General features: G+C 35.1%; 2 protein-coding genes across 2 annotated transcripts in view; both read right to left on the bottom strand.

The window, feature by feature from the left end:
* Window positions 1-2,028: 2,028 nt before the first annotated feature.
* On the bottom strand, window positions 2,029-3,558 carry LOC308501489 (lysophosphatidylcholine acyltransferase 2B-like; the record flags this gene model as incomplete). Its single annotated transcript, XM_081058030.1, has 1 exon — window positions 2,029-3,558. The coding sequence occupies one exon, from the start codon at window positions 3,556-3,558 to the stop codon at window positions 2,029-2,031; it is 1,530 nt and encodes a 509-aa protein (XP_080914156.1).
* A 2,060-nt stretch (window positions 3,559-5,618) lies between these two features.
* The window catches only part of EPHX4 (epoxide hydrolase 4), a 30,574-nt gene continuing 14,439 nt past the window's right edge, over window positions 5,619-21,753 (bottom strand). The window contains exons 5-7 of the mRNA XM_081054664.1: window positions 20,544-20,647; window positions 15,847-15,995; window positions 5,619-6,263 (exon numbers count right to left, since the gene is read on the bottom strand). Coding sequence (XP_080910790.1) covers window positions 6,032-6,263; window positions 15,847-15,995; window positions 20,544-20,647 — 485 coding nt within the window. The 3' untranslated portion in view covers window positions 5,619-6,031. The remainder of the gene's footprint in view (window positions 6,264-15,846; window positions 15,996-20,543; window positions 20,648-21,753) is intronic.

A 21,753-nucleotide genomic window follows, 5' to 3' on the forward strand; every position in this document is an offset into this window, starting at 1 on the left:
AAGTTAAAACGTAGGGTAAAATAATGACCCTGATTTTTTGTATAGCTCATTATCTTATTAGAAACAATTTTAAAGTTAAGCACATGTTTGAGTAAGAGAACAATTGTTTGAAAAAAGATATACCTTGATCGCTACTTTTAAGTGAAAAATCACTATTTACATGACTACATTCCAGTACATCTTAAAAATCACTGTATTTTAATTACATGTGTAGGCGTTATTATCATGGGAGTATCAAGCTGGGTGGGTGCTATTGACTAAATATTTGTGTCTCCCCAAAATTCATATGTGGAAACCTAATCCCCCATGTGATAGTATTTGGATATGGGGCCTTTGGGAGGTGATCAGGTCATGAGGCTGGAGCCCTCATGAATTGGATTAGTGCCCTTATGAATGACTGGAGAGGGCTCCCTTGCACCTTTTACCAGGTGAAGACACAGAAAAAAGCCACCTATGCACCAGGAAGCAGGCTCTCACCAGATACCAAATCTGCCAGTGCATTGATCTTGAACTTCCCAGCCTTCAGAACAGTGAGAAATAAATGTTGGTTGTTTAAGCCACCTAGTCATGGTATTTTTGTTGTAGCAGCCCGGACAGACTATGATAGTGGGGATTATGAAATATCCATCCATCTCCTTTGCTCAAGTGAGGACTACATGCAAATGATCTCAAAACAATATTTGATTTCTTTTTCTTTCCCTTTTGTTAAGCTTTCCCCATCTGTTCACCTTTCTCCCGTTCATGTCTTCTTTCTACTCAAAATACCAGGAAACTAATGAAGTTTAAGCTTTAGGGGCCCCACTTACATAAATACGTTCCAAGTCCCTGCTAGGGTTCCTAGAAATGTGTCTACTTGGGTACGTTTTTGTGAAGTTTGCAAAAGTAAGAGATTTTGACCACAAATGGTCAAGACTTTCTATCCTCTGAGTCAAATGTCTCCTCATACGTGGTGACACTGAGGGGCTGCAGTCATTTTTGGGATTTAGCCACAATGAAACTAAGTTGGTGATACACTAATTTGGGTTAGCAACGCATATTTTATTGGCTCACAATCACTTCCACATTTTGATAAGTTGTTGCTCCTTGTCCTGGTGTAGAAATGGCTTCTAGGAATATTTCACTGATTCATCCCACATGGTGTCATGAAGGGATAAAGCCCAAGGACACAGCACTATGTGAAGATGTCTTACAACAAAGGGTGCTGGAAGTACATGGGTAGTGCGAGAGGTACACAACAGTAAGTAGAGGCTTCAGTTGGTGCCTAGTCAGAACGAAAAGAATATTTTCAGTGATGCAGAACATGCAATTATGAACATAAATTTTCCCTTTTTGAGAACCATACAAAATAGAATTTGCCAAAATTCCTGTATTTATAACCGGTGTTTGTGATATTAGCTTTCCAGAAATTGTAGTCTATTGTGATTTCTCATTCTGTATAATCACTCTCATACCTAAAAATAATAATGATAAAGGCCAACCATAACATGTATTACTGTTTCAATGCTATTCCCAACACTATATCTTCCTCTTGTTATTTTTATTTTGTCTTGTAAAATAAGACCATTTGAGCTATTTTTAGAGAGGCATTTATCCAGCAAATCCTTTTTAGAAAGAATAAAAATGATTATTTATTGACAATGGAGCTCTTAATGAGATATTTTTTCTGCAAAAATGAGGGAGAGGTGATGGGCTGTAATGTTTTTCTGGCCTTACTTTAGCAAAATGAAGTCTAACTAGAACCATGCTGGATGAACAAGGTTTATGATTAGATCTTTTATTCTTCTACTGTTAGGTTATATTCAAACAAATATATTATCCTAAGAAAGAAAAAGGTAGTATAAAATCTAATTGAAATATATATTCTTCAAGCACATTTTAAATATCGTAATTAAGTGCCCAGGCCACTTAGATTAAAAACTATTGTGTTTTTCCTCAAAGAATAAATTTTATTTCAATCATAGTTTCTACCTGGAAGGTGCTTTCACCATTTTCAGGGCTGACTTTAACATTTGAATACAGAGATTAAACCTATTCTTGTGGTAACCCATATATGTAGGCTGCCTGGAGATCTAAGTATGAATTAAATAACTTGGCATATTCTGGATGCTTCAAGGCAAATTTCTTAAAGTTCTCGTATGAAATGATCTCTGAGTTCTGTCCAGCTATTTCCTGAAAGAGTCTGGAAACATCAAGATCTGGGACTCCGAAAGCTGCCTGAAGTATAGCAGCCAACTCTTGTTCTGTTATGAAACCATCCTCGTCAAGATCAAAAAGCTTAAACGACATTTGCAGAATCTTTTCAGTGTTGGCAGGATTACATAAAACAGTCAGAACTATCACATACTCTCTGAAGTCTATGCTGCCATCATTCTTCCTGTCAAAAAGAGCAAAAAGTTGTCTCAGGGTCTCGGAAATTGGGAGTTTTAAATAATTTGCAAATTCTTCAATTCCTATCTTCCCTCCTTTTGAAGCAACTGCAATTGCAGCATATTCATCCAAATGCTGGTGAAGGTTATCCCAATCTAACTTCAATTTCTGGCTGATTTTTGTAAATTCCACCAAACCAGTTTCCATGGGTAGTTGAAGGTTACCTGCAGTAATCATCAGTCTGCCATGTGCGTAAGTGTGATCTGTCACAGGCACCCCCAGAGCATTTGCCATGTTGATCCTTACTGTATTGGCAAAAAGGATGGGGTCTTTTTTTTCTTGATCGTTTGGGATGTAAACAGGCATAAACTCAATTTCTACCCTGGTGAAGAGTTGACTCAGGGTCAGCATGCAGGCCTGGAAGCCTGTAAACCCCTGCCAGGTCCAGGTCACTGTGTCCAGGGTGTTTGGGTACCTGAGCAGCACTGGCTGCACAGGAACACCGGGAGAGAAGGCCCCGAGTTTAAAAGTGACCAGACACGTGCGATTGGTACACACTCCTTCTGGGAAAATCAGGATCTGTGGCCACTTCCTTTTGGACGTCACTCGCTTCAGGATTTCATTCCGGGTAGTCTTCCTGGAATCAGGGTCCTCTCGGGTCACGAGCACGGGCTGCGTGGACAGTAGGAATTTCCCAGCCACTGGGATCTGTGCGTTTTGACTTGCAGAGACCACCGAGGGTAACCCAGCCACAACACAGGCGATTGCGTCAAAGAAAGTGGAGTGCGGCGCCGTAACGAAAATGGGGGCCTCGTCGCGCGTTGCCTTTTTCCCTTTCACTTTAACCAGAAACCCTGCTGAAAAGAAGGTCGCCTGAAACAAGAATTTGAGAGCTGGTTGCGCCAGTTTTCTTCTCCAACTCTTGGCGGGCTTGGTTGGGTGAGCAGAACGGCCTATGGTGCAAAGCACAGCCACCGGCCAGAGGAAGATGAAGAGGAAGGCGATGCAGGTCGCCCGCACCGGCACCAGCACAGCCCCCATGAGGATGATGTAGGCCCAGCGCCACGCGCTGAAGTGCGTCTGCTGCACGAAGGGGTTGGCCACCGCTGGCGAATACAAGGACTTGCTGGTTCTCAGGCTGAGGTCCGACTCACACGCCTCCAGCTCCCAGTCCGAGAATCGCTGGGACATGAGGCCGACTGTTGAAGTCTCAGGATACGAATAGCTTGGATCAGGGGGCGGCCCCCAGAGCGCATCCTGTCCCCATATTCAAGTGTGCTTTCTGTTCGCACATAATTAGAACTCTTACAGTCCATTGTGGGTTAATAGGAAATGATGCATTCATTACCTTTAAAATCCAAAAAATTAAAAATGGTAAATGATGTAACAGGAGAATGAGAGCCATATCAACAGTACAATCTTTTTTGCTTTTTGTAAACCCCTTCCTTTAGACGTATATGCTTAATAAATTATCTTCACATAACAATTTCTGACGTTTGTATTAAGCATGTATTATATACCTACAAGGGATATATTAATTTAAGTAGATGAATATTAATTAGCACTTCTTAGTTTAAATGTCATTAGTATTAATAGTATAGTGTAGTTACTGTGAGATGCTTTGGCAGCTGGTAAGTCAAATTCATTTTCTCTCCCTACAAATTGATTTCTACAGAGATAATAATATCTCTTTATGCTAAGAGGTTTAACTGATGGCACCCTGGGGCCTTTATATTTGTTACACTCTTCCACATCCATTGAAAGTTAGAATACATCCATTATCATAGGCCAGAATTAGCCATGGCATATTTGATTCATATTCTTAACCATAGTCAACATGAGCCAGTCAGCATTCCAAACTGACATAACTAACAGCCACAAACTCTAAAATCACTTTGTCAATAACAAGTTTTCATTAAAATAATCCAAGCTTACTTTATTGCATCAACACACAGAGTCAGTGAAGTCATGTCCCTTTGTTGCTGCCCTTTCGAACCGATCAAGAGGGAAGCATAATCAAAGTTGGCATGAACCAGGCTCTCCTCTATACCTTGTAGCATTTGCAACTCTGACAATGCCATATAGAATATTCCTGTATTTGCTGATTGCTAATTTAAAGTCCTTTTCTCAGGGTTAAACATCAAATTGAAGGTTTCTGAGTGATGTTTCTGTAACTAAGCACACCAAGTCACCAATAAACAGGGAGGTCAGTGTGGATACCAGAGTTTGTTAAATAGAACGTGATCTAAGTGCAGAGATTATGGGCTTTCCAACCAGATGGATCAAGGTCAGATCCTGGTTCTAACACTTACACTTTGGTCATTGGCCAACCTCATTTTCACATCTGTAAATTTGTGGTGCTCCCTACTTTGCAATGCTGTTATGAGGCACAAGTATAACGTGTATAAAAAATGGGGCTTTTATTAGTAAATACATGTTACTAGGATACAATGACGAGAACTCTCAGGGACATTCTACTTTGTTCTGTCACTGTCAGAACTAGTGAGGGAAACATTCTTTTCACTAACTTTGTCTTACTCGGGAGCACAGTTGTAATCTCTAAGGAGCCATGATTTAGCAATGTTACTGGTTGTTTCCCTTGCCAAGGAAAGCAACCCAAGAGAATGAGTAGTCCCTTGTGCTGGTATCATTCTCTATTCTGTAACTCTTCCCACTCTTTTTTGTATCTTCATTACTCTTCTTGAATCCATGTTTAATTTAACTGCATTCTGTGTATGCTTCTTAAGGGAAAGTTCCATATTACCATGTCATCTTTCTTTTCTATTTCCCCCACAGTGTCTAGCAGTGTGGCAGATACGTAATTTGTTCATCGTAATTTGTTCATTAAGCAAATACTAGAGTTCCAATGATGAGCCAGGCTCTAATTCTGGATGCTGCATATATGTCAGTTAATAAAGCAATAAAAAAATACATCTGCCCTGTGGAGTTTAGATTCCAGTGTTCATAGGAAGTACAGTATTCAATTATTGTTGCATTGAATGGGGCAAAAGGACATCTTGATCCTTTTTCTAAATCTCTCACCAATTTAGCCAGTTAAGACAAGTAACTGGCTTTAATAGATGTGCTTCTCTACTTGCAATGTTTAATAAATATATACGTGAGAATCTTCACATCATCTCATGTTAATCTTCCCATTTAAGTAACATTTATGGCCTGTTTTAAGAATGCATATTCATCCAGTCATATTTACCTTCAAATAATAAATACACTATAAATCCAAGAGATTTGATAATAGAATTTTTAATGGTTAAAAATAGTAAAAAGAACTTTTGAACAATAAAATGAAAATTTATACCACTGCAGGCTTACCTTTTAATATGGCTAATCTTTAATATACATACGTAAAAGGCACCATATGTTAACAGGGTAAAGAACACAAGAAATCAAAACTGAGCCACTTAACTTCTTTTTTGTACAAGTGTATACTTTTTAAGGCAGTGTAAAACAACGTAAGAAAATCAACATCATATTATAAGTTCACACATTCTCAGACATTTTTCAATACCATTTCTGAGGATATTTGTTCATGACAAAGAATGTTAAAACAAATTTTTCCTAATGAAGCTTAAAGAAGTTGATGAACAATTTAAAAATATTATTTAGAGATTTTACTACAGACCCCCTCACAGAAGATATAAAAAAGTCAATCTTTTTTTTTTGTTTCTTCTTTTAGAAATGTCCATATCACTTTGTTCACTATGTCAGGTTGTTCTTGCTGAAGCCAATGACTGGCTTCTGACAAAATAGTTAGCCTGAAATAGTTTTTAACATACATCTTTGTGACTTCAGCCATCTCAGCCTCCATGAATGCGTCTTTCTCTCCCCACAGTAGTAGTGTTGGCGTGGCCACCAGGTGATGTTTGAGAGGCAGGCAGCTATAAAAACAAAACACGTGGGCTTCAGACTCATTTTGAAAGATAAAAATAACATTTTTCCATAATGTTCCTTTAGGCCACACATTCTCAAAGGGGGCAGTATCACCACCAAAGGGGTGAAAATTGGTTCTTGGGAGAGTGAAAAAAATCTTACTCTTTATATGTATAAACCTGGATATACATACAGTACATAAGCAGATATTAAAATTTCATGGGGTGAGGGGCAATTAGGGGAAAAAAATGTTTACAAAGTCTCCTTAGGGAGGTGATGATGAAAAAATGGTTAAGAAATACTACTTTAGGCAATCAATCTGTACAATAAAAAATTTAAAAGGCTATTTAAGAAAGAACCCAATAAATATTTTAATTGGATGCGGTTAGCAAAATTTATAATGAAGGCTATAAATTAAATATGAAATTCATCACTATGAGGAATAATTTGCTTTAAAAGGATACCAGAATTTCTGAATGTTGTGATGAAGAGAGTTTAAAAGTGTTACTGTTTTAATATATATTAAATTATTTGTGAGATAACCTCATGCATTTAATGTGAAAATTGGAACTGGAAAGTCAGAAAATATATATGGACTGAGCTTTAATATTAGGTGATAGTATATTTTTTTGCAAGAAGATTGTTTTTAAAACAAGATTTTATTGTATATTCTCTTAAATACAGACAAGTATAAAAAATAAAATCATGCATAATTCCCTCATTGAAAGATAATCATTTGGTCATTTTCTATGCACATATTTGAAATTGTATAATACAGCAAATATACACAGTATACATATGCAAATTTCATATTAAATTATAACTTAAGAATGTTCTCATTTCATAAAGTTTTTCAAAAACAATTCTAAAAGATACTATTTTGTGGACTAATAACCCACAAATGACTATCTCTTATAATTGAATAATTAGATCACAGCATCACTTAAAACATGCCCTTGTTGTAAGTAATGCTATAATGAACATTTTGTGCCCAAATCTTTGTTGGCATTTCAGATAATTTCTTTGGGTAGAGACCTGAAAGTGGAATCCCTGAGGTAAAGAGTATAAATATTTTTAAAGCTTTTGACACCATCTGCTACATTGTTTTTCAGGAAGGTGGGATATTTTGGTGATCGTTTTGCAGTATATAGAAATATCTAGTCTTTATGTTGTACACCAGAAACTAATATAATTTTATATTTCCATTATACTTCAATAAAAATAAACAAATAATAAAGTAAAACTAAATATTTTAAGAGAGTGGGTTTTGTATGTTAAGCTGAAGAACTTATTGGGAAACACTTGATCAAATATTTCTGATGAAAAACCATTAATTTTAGAAAGTATAGGAACACTTTGAAAGATGTACAAAATTGAAACAAGTAGTAACAATTATTGCTTTATACTGGTAATCATTTAAGCTATCAAAATGCATTTTAGCATACCTATTTCAAATTAGTTGGAATTTAACATGTTACTCCTCTAAATTCTGAGTGATCGGCTAATTTGTAAGTATTAAAGCAGCAATTTCCAGAGTGTTATATACTCCAACATTGCTTTTGTATGTGGAACTATTTCATTACTTTGATTAAAAAGATAATATAGAAAACACTAGCACCCACGTACCCACTACTCAGTTCAGAAAATAAAACCCTGAAAATATAATTACATCTTTGTGCTTCCCTTTCCTTGACAGAATTTCTTTTCCTCGCCTCACCCTAAGGCAGTGGCTGTCAGCGGTCACCAGACTATCAGCATCAGCACCAACTGTGAACTTGTCAGAAATGCCAGTTTTTGGGCTCCATCCCTGTCAGACTGAAGCAGAAAATCTAGGGGTGGGGTCTAGCCCTCTGTGTTTTAACAAGCCCTCCAGCTGATTCATACACAAGCTAGAGTGAAGAACCACTGCCTTAGGCGTAATGACTAGGTTGAATCTAGTCCTTAACTATACTTCTATGTGTTAGGATACCTCTACCCATTCCTCTGTTTTCCTTGAGAAGGGATTTTCCTTAAACCCTCCTGGATCTGTGTCCCACTCTGGCCTGGTGTGTGACAATTATTCATAGTTCTGGGCTAGGTGGGTATATCAAATAATATGTCCTGAAGGTATGAGATATAAACTCTATCCTCTCCTCTACCTAGTTGGTGGGAGGTAGTGACCAGAGGGGCGGGGGAGGTCAAATTTGCTCTGCAAACTTTCCTACAGGTGAACTGCTCTAAATTCTGCACTGGCAGTAGGGGGTTAGCAGAACCTTTTCAGTTCTCAGATTAAGCCATAGCCTTTAACCTATCCCTTATCAGTAATGAAGGTGATATTTTGGTTTTCATCTGTTAACTCTTGTTTGATTTCTCAACTGGGTCAGAAATTGGGCAGGAAAAAAGGGGAGCTATTTGTCAGATTCCTGCAAATACAGTACATATATTTCTGTAGACAATATATAGAGGTGTTTCGCATTTTTGAAACTTTATTGCTCATAGCTTTCCGCAACTTGCTTTCATGCCTTACCATTATATTTTTAAGATTTATCCATTGATGATATATGTAGTTCTACTTCACTCATTTTCACTCTTGTGTAGAATTCCATCTATGAATATACCATAATTAATCCATTCTCCTGTTAATGGACACTTTAAAATTTCCAATTATTGTGATAATTCAAATAATATTGAACTCATTCTTGTACATGTCCACTTGTGCACATGTGAAAGAGTTTCCTTAAGAGTTTCTATTCCCAGAAACACAATTGCTTCCTCAGAGAATATACACATCTTCAGCCTATTCTCAAGTTGTTTTCCAAACCGATTGTGTGCTCCACAAACAGGATATAAGAATTCATTTTGCTCCACATCATTGCCAAAACTTGTTATCAAAAGTTTAATTTTTTACCAATCAAATGAGTATGAAATATGCTTCATTTACCTCATGTGGTAGAGACTGCTTCCCAATACTTCCTGCCTTCCACTATAGTGATAGAAAATCCAATTTTTAGATGGACAAAAGGTCACCCAGAATAAAGACTGACTCTATTTCCCAGGCTTCTTGCAGCAAAGTGAGGATACATGGTTTATGAGAAATAATGTGTGCAACTTCTCAGTGCAGTCCAGTATGCCACTCCCCTCCACCTTCCCTTTTTCCACGTTCCACTGACTGAAATGCAGACGTGGTGGTAAACCATCCTGGACCACATAGACAAGGGCAATATCCTTGGGATGGCAGATTAACATGACAGAAAGTGCCTTGGTCTTTGACCAAAGAGTCACATAACAACTTTGATGATTTCATGGAGCACAGCCACCCAGTAGCCTAGACTTTTACTTGTGAGAGAAATAAACTATCTTTTTTCACATCACTGTTATTTTAGGTTTCTATCATAAGCAGTAAAACATATGTTTTATATCTGACTACTGAATACTAGTAAGGTTAGGCATCTTGCATGTTGTGGACCATTAGAATCCTCTTCTGTAAATTGCCTTTTATTATCCTTCACCCATTTTTCAATTGGACTACCTTTTTCTTATTGATTTGAAGGCTTTCTTTATATACTCTAAATATTATTAATTCATGATTAATTGTGGTTTGCAAATAACTTCTTCCTACCCGAGGTTGCCTCATCATTTTATAATATCTTTTTATATAGAGAGGTTTTTAAATTTTAATGTAGTCATGTTCATGTCTTTTTTATAACTTGAGCTGTAGTGTTTTATTAACCTTTCCTACCTGAGGTCATAAACGTTTTCTTTTATATTATCTTCTAGACATTTTTAACTTTTGCTCATCACATTTAGGTTTTTTATTTCCCCAAGGTTTACTTTTTGTTTGGTAAAAGATAGGGATCTAATTTCATTTTATTCTATATGGATATCCAATTGCTCCAACAAAATGTATTCAATCTTTTCACCATTGGTTTAAAATGCTCTTTGTCATACCAAATTGCCATACGTGTGGTTCCATTTTTGGGCTTTCTTCTCTGTTTCATTAGTCGATTTATCCATCCAAGAGTCAACACCATGTTCTATTTATTTTATAGCTTCATTATAAGCCTTAACATCTAATAGAGTAGGTTACTCTCCTATTCTTTTCTTTAAAATTATCTTGGAAATTTTCAGCCTTATGCCCTCCCATACAAATTTTAGAATCAGCTTGTCAAGTTTCATGAAAAACTTTCTTATGGTTTTGATTGAAATTGAATTAAATTTATAGATTAACTTGGAACAAATCAAGAACTTTATGATATTGAAGTTTCCACTCATGAATATGATAAACCAGGGCTGATTTTCAGTAGTGTACACCAGCAAATCTGTAGTAATTGTTAAAGTATTAAAATATTTCTCCACTGTTGAGTATATAAATAGCCATTGCCCTAAGCCTGTATTCTTTACTGCTTCCAATAAATTTTGATATCCATAAAGGTCATCTTTCGTTAGAGTCATTACTACATACCTAATATTTTTTGTTGCTATGTAGGGGTATCTGGTTTAAAAATATATTTTCTAACTGTTGTTGGTGTATAAGATCATAATTTTTGTATGTTGAACCTATGTGCATCAACTTTATTGAACTATTTTTTTCTAATAATTTTCCTCTAGATTCCCTCTGTCCTTCTAGACATATAACCACATTATCTATGAATTTTCATGGTTTTGTTTATTCCCTTTCCAGTAGTTACATTTTTTTCAGTTTTTGATCTTGTCTATGTGCTGTTAAGACATTCAATACAGTGGTGAACAGAGGCAGTTATAGCAGCAAAGTTTATCTTTAGTCTTTATTTTTAGAGAGAATGCTTTTAGTGTTTCATCACAAAGTATGAGATTGCTATAGGTTTCTGGTACACAGAAGTTCCCTTCTGCATTGTTGTCATAATGGAACCATAGTACAATTAACAGAAAAAGACTAACAACACAGAGGGTGTCAAGTTTAATGGCAAAGGAAAAGGAAACTTACGAAGATGGTTTTATAAAGCAGGAGATAACATTATTCTCTCAAAATTAGGACTTCCCAGATCCCCCAACGTTTCCCATGGAAATACAGCTATGGACTGTCCATAAAGTAAGTTTTTTGCCCTTTCACTGGAAGGTTTTTTTGTCCTCTTGGACCTGACTCTTAGAATATCTTTTTATGCGCCGGCCAGATCTCCAGGTACAAATAAGCAGTATAAAATACCTTCAATACCTTTTTTTGCCCCTTGGACAATTAAGTAAAACAGAACAGTCTATTTTACAGAAATGTCCCTTCAGAAGCCCTTATCTGGCTTCTCTGAGGTCTACTCTATGCTTGAAATAAACAAATTTCTTTAATGGCTATGTCTATTCAGATTTTCCAATTATTCTTGAGTCAATTTTGGATGTTTGTTATGTTTTTCTTAAAACCTACCCATTTTGTCAAAGTTCTCAAATTTGTCAACCTTAATTTTACATTTTAATGTCTGTTATGTTTCTAGTTATGTCTACCTTTGGCTTCCTAATATTGTTTATTTGTGCATCCTTTTCTTTTTGACCAATCTTGCCAAAAATTTATCTCTATTAATAGTCTTCGAAGAATCTGCTTTTGTTTTTTTCATTCTCTCTATTGTATCTTTGTTTTTAATTGTATTAATTTCTGCTTTTTATCTAACTTAAATTATTTTCCTTCTAATTTATTTTTATTTACATAGTTTTTCTAACTTCTTGAATTGGACTGTTAGCTCGCTAATTTTTAATCTTCTTTCTCATATAAGTATGGACAACTACATATATTTCTTCCTAAATATTGTTTTAACCATGTTACACATTTTGATATTTTCACATTTTCTAAGTTTTTACTAATCCCATTATGATTTTTTTAAATCCATGAGTAATTTTGAAATGTTTTTCAAATTTCTGAATATATTGAGTTTTCTAAAAATTTGTTGTTGTTAATTTCTAACTGCATGGTGTTCGGAGAACATAATCTATATGATATTAATTCTTTGTTATTGGTTAAGACTTACTTTGTAGTCTAGTATTTAATCACTCTTTGTAAACATTCCTGTGTGTTTAAAAATATTGCGTATTTTCTAATTGTTAGATGCAGGACTCTAGAATTGTTCATCAGATGAAAGATCTAATTAGGTTGTTCAAATCTTCAATATCCTTATTACCTTTTTTCTGTTTCATTGATCAACTTCTGAGAGGCGGATTAACATTTCCAATAATAATTGTAGATTTGTCACTTTTCCTTCTAAGTCTGTCAGTTTTTGCTTTATTATTTTGATGCTTTGTGATAAGTCTAGACTTATTCATCTTTTTGCAGGCTAGGTCCTATTGTTAGTCTGATTCCTAGTTCATTACGTTTCCTTGGCTTCAAATTTTGAAAAGTCCTTGGACGAGGCTATGGTCCTGGGAGCCTTTGGGTGATAAATGAGGGTGATTTTTCATGCCTGAGTATAGCGTACTAGACTTTATTTATAGTCATTATATATTGTAGAACTGTTTTTAATGATGTACTTGGCCTTGATTACCCTACATAAAAAATGGTCAGAGGGGAGGTCAGTTGAGCTTTCAGAAGGTCTGATGTGACCTTCAGTCAGCTAGAATTAACTTACAACAATCTAGCCAAAAACTGTCTTTGCTTTTATATACAATTGTGAGTCTTGACCTTCACAGACCTGTTATTTTTTAAAAAAAATTTTCCTCTCCATGCTCATTAACAGGATTCTAGAGATTACTCTTGGGAATGCAGGTCCTCCTAATGAACAAATTGTTAGTAGAAGAACCTCAGCAAGATGAGAATAATTTTCCTCTTTCCTGATAGCTACTTAAAACATACTGTTTTGTATCCACAAAGCTAGCTCTGATAAAGGGATAAACAAAGAACATTTTGAAATTACCATTCCTTGTCTCCTGTCCAAAATTTAGACTTGTATAAAAAATGTGTCATTCTCTCTATTTTCTCTTATATTAATTGTCTTTACAAGTGTTATTTGTAAAAAACAAACAACAGAATATGGACTTCAGACAATGTTGTTATATCCTATAAAATGTAACTTGTAGCCTCTGCAATGTCTGTTTGCCTTTCTAATCATTGCCTTGCTTAATAATTACCTATAAATACCTTTTAAAGTAACATATCTATTAACCAAAGATATGTCTATATATCTAAACAGATATAGATATATAAGTCTTATTGTTGCTAGTCAAAAAAAAAGTTTGGATTTACCTCTTCTCCCTTTATTCACATCATCTCATGATTCCCCTTGGATTCCATATTCAAAGAGTTTGAGACATTTTATTTATTTAAAATAACACCCACTGTAACTTTTTTCCATACACTTTCAACCTTTTTATGTCCTTATGACTTAATTGTGACTAAATCCAAAGTGATACTTTCTGTTTTTTAACTGGCAAGTTTAATACATTAATATTTATTGTGCATATTGATATATTGAAATTGTTTTTGTCATCTTATTTTACTCTGCTTTGCTTCCTTTTTCTCCTTTACTGCCTTTTATAGAATTGATAGTTTTCTTGTCTGCCTGTACTAGTTTGAAAATAATACATTCTATTTCTATTATTTTATTTTACTAGAAAAAATTCTTAGCACATAAACAGCATTTATGTGAATGATTTCTAATTATCTATCTATGTTTCTATCCTCCATGGCAAATATAACTGGTCACTTATATTTTCACTTCTTTATCTCTCTAAGTTACTTTCTAGGTAATTGTTTTTATATCTATCTTCCAACTCATAGTTTCTCCTTAGCTTGTTTGATCTGCTACTTATCTCACTTATGAATTTTAGATTTCAATAACTGTATTTTTCATTTCTAGAAGTTCTTTTGGTTCTTTTTCACTTGTTTTAGTCTGTCTTGATATTATTCTTTTCTCATATTTTTTATTTTTAAAATATATTTAATGATTTAAACATGCTTTATAATCTCTGTTAGTTCTATTATTTGAAATTTGTACAAGTTCTACTGCAACTACATTCTGACTCATTAATGGTGGATTGGTATTTTGGGTAATTTGGATTATGAACTCATCTTCAGGGGACTTTATCTGTGGGAACAGTGTGAGTGTGAGTTGAGTTGTATCCTCTAAAGAGGTTTTTTCTTTGTTTCTTTGTTTTTGTTTTGTTTCTGTTTCATAGTTACCAGCCTAAGGTTATGTTAAAATGTATTTTTCCCCAAGAATTCCAATATTATGCAAGTAGCATAAATTAAAGCCCTTAAACCTTTTCAATCAGGCTGTAGTCTCAAGGAAAATTATTTTTCTCCTATCTAGAGTCCAAACCCAAACAAACAAACCTCCATGTCTTATCTTTTACTCTACATGTTATCCCCCAATAATATCTTCTGAAATGAAAACCTCAGTTGTCTTTCAGTGACTCCAAGAGTTTATATATCTTCATCCCAGATTCTCTCCTCTGAGTTCCAGGCCCTGGTATCCAAGTACCTATTTGTATATCTAAGGCACCCTCAAACTCAGCTAGTCTAGAATCAATAAAACTCATGACCTTCTTCTTAAAAGTAGTTCTCTTCTATTGTTTTCTATTTCAGTGAATGGTGTGACTATTTATATAGTTGTTCATGCCACAAATCCATGATCCATTTTTGACATCTTTCTTATCAACCCACTACCCAACCAACCATCACCAACCCCTGTCAATTTTACCTCTTAAACATCTCTTTAATCAACCCACTCTCCCGATCTCCACTGCTTTCAGATTAGTTTAAGCTATCATCATCTTAAACCTGCTGGTTTCCCACATTCATTTCTCTAGTAGATTCTCTACAATGAGTGAATTTATGCAAATACAAATTGGATCATTTTTCTTTTCTGCTTGAAACTCTCATTCACTGGCTTCACAATCATAGCTCTTAAGTCCTTATATGGTCTACTTGGCTTTGTATGACCAATGCTCTTAGACCCATTTGCACTCTATTCTCTTCTTCCCACTGTCATGTTCTATTATTCAGCTCATTGGCCCTCATTGTGTTACTTAAAACCATAACCCTCCATCTTCCCACACAACTTTGGTACATGCTGTTTCCTTTTTCTGGAATGCCAATTCTCCTACCCCCAACTTTGTCAATACTTAACTCATTTTTATTTCTTTGTTCAAACATCATTTCTTAAGTACTCCTCTCTTTCCTTCAAAATCTTTATGTTAGTTTATAACCACATATTCATCACTGTGAATATTTGCTTGATGTCTATTTTCCCCACTTGGCTATAACTTTTGTGAGATCAGGGACCGTGTCTAGTTCTGCTCATTATTATACTCTGAGGGCTGGCATCGCCTAGAACACAATAAGTGCTTAATAAATATTTCTTGAATGAATAAATGATTGTTAAAAATATAACTAAAAAATACATGTGTTCAAATAATCTAAAGGCAGAGTTGAAGTGAATAGAGTTATGGATAAAACTAGTGACAACTATAATGGGATCCATTATACTATTCTCTTTACTTTTCCATATGTTTGAAATTTACCATAAAACAAGATTATTCAACTTACTAAATCAAACTATTTTATTTGAGTTGAGTAAGTAATAAACTTAATATTAAAAATTGAGTGTTGGCTCTTTAGGGTATGAATATTTTATTTAACTAAAAAGAAATTATACTAACCTGAAGATATTTCGGTAATGGTTAATTGGACCACTTAATGCTCCAGGCTGGGAAAATACATAAATATAAGCTTCAAGATCTTCTGTTGTTAATTGACACCCTTTTCTTCCAATGCCAGTACTGTGACTGGTAAACAGATGTTTCAAAGCCTAATTTAAGTGAAAAGAGAATAATTAAAACTTGTAGTTACCTAGTAATAAACTAAATCTTTGGCTTTTGAAAGAGAAAGATGGTCAATATGCATTGACAATTCATTATTTCTAATCTAGAGTGTGGAGACCTCATTGTTTACAAACACATTTTATACTTCTCTGCTTTCCTGGCTTTACTTATGATATTCCCTTCTAATCCCGCATACACACTTCAACTTTATGAATAACATCTGTCTTCTTGGTGCCTATCACATTCTACAAGGCCAAGCTCAACTACTACCCTATCCTAAAGCCTTCCCCAATATTCCAGCAGACAGTAGTTTATTTGTTTACCGACAACCAGCCCACCCCCACAAAGTTGTTAGAACTTTTTTTGACCACAATCCAGAGTAACAAACACACTTTACATCATGATCCAGTATATATGGGGTGGGCAGGTGCGCACACACACACACACACACACACACACACACACACACACACACCAGGGGTGCCAAAAAAATGTGTACAAGTGGACACTTTGGTCAAGTTGCTCAAGCAGTAGTTCACCATAATCAAAAGTGTCTGGACGCTGATAGTAACCACTTTGAACACCTCTTGTAATTGCAGAAGTCAAATGTGACTTGTATTCATCTTTTGTTATCGGTATATATTGAGTATTACAATTTTAATAGTTTTCCTTTCTTAAAATGTGTATACATTTTTGTTACATTTTTTGGCACCATATATAAATATATATGTATATATATATATGTATACACACACACACACACACACACACACACACACACATATATATATCTGAAACAAAAATTTAAAGAAATGTTCCTTACTGTTATTATAGTGCGTACTGATATTTTCAATTCAATTCTGTTCTACTTTATTTTTAAAAATTCAAACTGCAAGCCAGTAAATTGATTTCATGATTCATTAATGGGTCCTCACCCACAACTTGAAAAACCATGCTCTATACCAGCATTTCTCAAAGCAAGGATCTAAACCACCTGCATCAGAATCATTCAGATTCTTGTTTTTAAATGCAGATCCCTCAAACCCAAAAACATACTTGCAACAATATGAAATGACATATATATGAAATGATTAACTGCAACATTATTTGTAATAAAAAAAGACTGGAAACAAATCAAATGTCCCTCAGCGGGAGATTGGTTGAATAAACTATGGTATGGCCACACAATGTATTATGTGTTCTTGGTACTTCAAGAAAAGATAATCTACTAATCAGAAACAGTTCTGGGGACAAAGAGGAAAACCTGAGGGTTGTTAGATGGGCGGGGGGGGGGGAATAAGGGGAAAGGTGAGGGGATTAGAAAACAGTCAGTAACCACAAAATGGCCTCAGGGTTTTTGAAAAATAATTTGGGGAACGTAATCAATAATGTTGTAAAGATTTTATAGGGTATCTGATGGACATGTGTCCCATTTGGGAGACCATCTCAGGGAAGATGTAGATGTTTGATCAATGTACTGTACACCTGAAGCTGAACAATAATGAATGCCAACTATAATTTTATATATATAATGTGATGGCTCAGTGTGATGTCGGAGGGATAGTGGAAGGGGGGATGGGGGAGCGGAGGTCCACAGTGTGAGAGATATAAATGATGAACGTCTAAGTATTACCTTGTCTTGTGCACCTCAAACTAAAAAAAAAAAAAAAAGAACGTGTATAACCTTTAACCTGTAATAACAACTGGATTGGGCATGGGTTACTTCCTTTTTTTCCCCTCTAAGACTTGCATAGACTTTGCTCCTTTATTCTAGCTTTGAATGTTGATGTGGAAAAGTTTAAAGCCAGACTACAATCTCCCTCTTTTGCAGTCTGAATACCTTATGAATTTCTTTTTTTCAATAAATTTTAAAAGCTTAAAAAAAAAAAGATAACCTATATTCTAAAATGAAGTGATTTCCAGGATATATTAAGTGAAAAAAAGCAAAGATGAGAAACAGTATTTATAGTATATTATCTTTTATGTAAGAAGGGGGAGACAAATATATACATATTTGTTTATATTTTTAAAAAGAAAGAATAAAAAGATGAAACAAAAACTAATCCAAATGGTTTTCTATTAGGTAAGTAGGAAAGAGGGTGGAGACAGAGAAACAGAGGAAACACAGAAATAAGCAACAATTCTCTGAATGTACCTTGTTTTAGACTTTTGACTTAAAACCATATAAATGTTTTATATAAAATCATAGAAGTTAATTAAAAACCCTGTAGTCTTAAATTTGCTTTGGAAATATGAGGAAGAACTCATGACTGTTTTTCTTGCTAAAATATATATATATTTGCAAGTCTAGTCTAATGGAAAGATCTAGAAGCAACGAAAACCCAGTAACAATAATTATGTTGACACCCAGACTGTGATCTCTAAATACCATTTCCTACTAATAGGAGCTAGAGTTCTTTTGATAAATGACTAATTCCAGATCTGGGGCAGGACATAAAAGATAAACCTAGGGTATTAAGTAAGCAAGCTATCACTGACTAAAAGGCTAATGTGAAAAGGACACAGGAGCCAAACTGAAGTGGTTTCCACTTTCCTAATATGGGATAATTTGGGCACCCAAAAGAATAACAACTGTAATTGATTGATACACGTCAAATTAAAACAAAAACTTCATGAGCTCATAATTATATGGGGGGGAAAAACCCTCATTGGTCATCCATTTGTTATCCTTGGAGGTTTCTAAGGTACCAACTCATCACTCTGGCAAGTTATTTGATAAAAGAAATGAAGAAGTATTTATCTTGCCATTGTTGTATGAACTGTATTTCAGAATAACCAAATAGTACATGTGGAAAATTCTTCTTTATAAAAGAATTCCAGTTAATAAAAGCAGAAAGAAACCTAGAATTAGAAAACCACTATTTTTCACACCCTAATGGACCTAGGCAATAGTGATCAAAAGTATGCTAAAATGGTATGGTGTAAGGTTGCTAGGAAATTTTGGATAGGCTGACAATTTGTAAGCCCACTGGTCAGTGTTAGCATTACTAAAACTGAGACAAATAGACATTATGTGCTTCTCTGATGTGATACATTAGAAAATACAGAGCACCACCTACAAAGCATTCTTGTCAAATTAAAACTCAATCTAATCAAGCCTCTAGATCAGTAGCCTCTATGACATAGGAAAAACAAGGCTTAGAGGAACAAGTTAAGGAACACCACGATGAAGCAGTCTGCCAAACTCAAAGTGCAGATCATTCTTTGCAACAAATGACCAAATTTCTTCAATAAGAAATGGTGTTTCAAAAAAAAAGAAAGAAAGAAATCCACTGTGGATACCCCTGGCATGTTACTCTTCCAGGCTCTGTCCAGGTGGAATAGGGGAGCATAACACTCTGCCCCATGAGGCACAATCCTTTTCCACAACATCAGAGGTTAAGCCTGTCCCTTGAGTCTATGTCTGCATATTCCTATTGCTTTTCAGAGTCCTATTGACAATGGCTGAGGAGAGAAGCCATGCAGGAAACATCTAGTATACTAAAATTTAAAATTTAAGTAAGATCTTAAATAGAATCTAATCTTCTGGGGTTTTGCTTGTTTTCAAAATTGAAAAAGAAAAGATGGAACTGTTATAATTTAAAAAGCCATAACAACCGCTTATGATGTATGGACCTTTTTTAGGTCCTGATTCAAGCAAATGAAGTGCATAAAAACAGTTGAGACAGTAAGGAAATTTAAATGAGTATTAAATGATATTACAGAGTTGCTTGTTTTGGTAGGTTTCATAATGGCATTGGGGTTATGTTAAAAAAAAGTCCTTATATGTCAGAGATATGTGCAGAAATATTTCCAGGTAAAATAATATTATGTCTTTTTTTCCTAACCTTCCTAAATATCTAATACCATATTGGACATACAAGAAGCATTCAATCAACTTCCAAGAAAAAGATACTACATATGACTCCTGGTGTCAGTGTGTATGGTACACCAATACCCGCATGCTTACTTTGTTTTAGAATTTTGTTTACCTCCAAGGGCTTCCACTTCTGCTGCTGTCAAACTCTCACCTGGCATTCATAGTCCCTCATCTCCCCATGGGATATTGTCTAAAAGGAGGTATGCCTATAGGGTACAGGCTCTCAAAAAAATTGAACAACAGCCAGACACACAAATATACAGAGACTTTAAAAATAAGTAAACCTATAGATGAGGACTTAAAGCATTTGTCTATTTTTCTTTCTTACGAATGGGCTTTAATTGAAAACGCTTCCTCTTTTTGCATAGGAGAAATGTCAGTGCACAGCATATAACAGATGTACAAGAAATGATTATTTAAATCAAAACAACATAAGCAGGACTGTTCTTTTCTTTTTTTAGTGCTTCAGCCTACCTTTATTTTATTTTTAAGTTTCTAATTTTGTTATCCTCTTGGGCACTAGTTTTTTTTTTTAATTGACTGATAACATTAGTATGAGTTTCAGGTGTCCAGCATAACGATTTGATATTGTATACATTGCAAAATGATCACCACAGTAAGTACTAGTTAACATTCATCACTATGTTTGACTTACCTTGAAATCATTTATTGAGAACATAAATTCTGGGAACCATGGTATTTGGAAGAAGTAATAATAGCTGGATTTAAACAGCTGGGCAGGGTGTCGTAAAATATATTCTGAAATTAAAATGGCATGTTAGACCTTATCCAAGCAGTATAAATTACTTACTATTGAAAGAACTTCTTTTTAAAGCAACTTCACCTTTGAGATGATCCCAACAAAGATTTCTGTATGTTTCTCTTCGGAAAAAAACTCTATGTTCTCATCTATTATTATGGATATTTCTGGTATTTAGAAAAATCATAGCACTTTAAATAAAAAGAAAGTTCCACTTTATCAAGTCTTGACTCATGAAGGAACTGGAAACCCAAACAACACTGCCTTTCTTCCAAGGTCATATCAGTGACCAAACACTTTTCCTGGGCATATGTGGGGAGGTAATTTTCTGATGTAAAAGATTTTCCTTATAGGCTGATTTGAATATCTTATTCATTTGGCCTCAACAGAAAGTAAAGTGTTTCCTATAAGTTCACTCATGTATGTATCTACAAAATTCATTCATTTGATGAATATTTGAATATCTACTGTGCGTGAGAGGATTTAGCAGTGAACAAAACAGAAAAGATTCCCATTAAGAAGGAACTTACACAATAAATAAGTAACAAACACTTAAAAGATCATTTTGATAGCAATAATACTATAAAGGAAAACAAAACAAGTTACTGTGATTAAGAGTGAGGGTTGTGTGGTGTGGAGAGACTATTATTTAGTGGGGGTGGTCAGAATAGGCTTCTCTGGGGATACGATGTGTGGGCTGAGTCCTGAAAGGTAAGAAGAAATTAGCCATGAAAAGATCTAGGAACAACAGCCAGGAACAGAAAGTAGATCCATGCTCCTAACTCCAAGGCTGCCAATTCGATTCCCACATGGGCCAGTAGGCTCTCAACCACAAGGTTGCCAGTTGAATTCCTCGAGTCCCGCAAGGGATGGTGGCTCTGCCCCCTGCAACTAAGATTGAACATGGCATCTTGAGCTGAGCTGCCGCTGAGCTCCCAGATGGCTCAGTTGGTTGGACCATATAGCAGCACCACAAAAACATTTACTCGAGGGTCCTGCTCAATTGAAAAAGCATGCAGCATGACTTCTGCTGCCGACTAATGAACCTGAGAAAAATATGATGTATCTTTGATATCTGAATCCTGTTACATCCTATTACCTCAAC

The sequence above is a fragment of the Rhinolophus hipposideros genome, assembly GCF_964194185.1.
Source record: "Rhinolophus hipposideros genome assembly, chromosome: 8".
Taxonomy (NCBI): Eukaryota; Metazoa; Chordata; class Mammalia; order Chiroptera; family Rhinolophidae; genus Rhinolophus; species Rhinolophus hipposideros.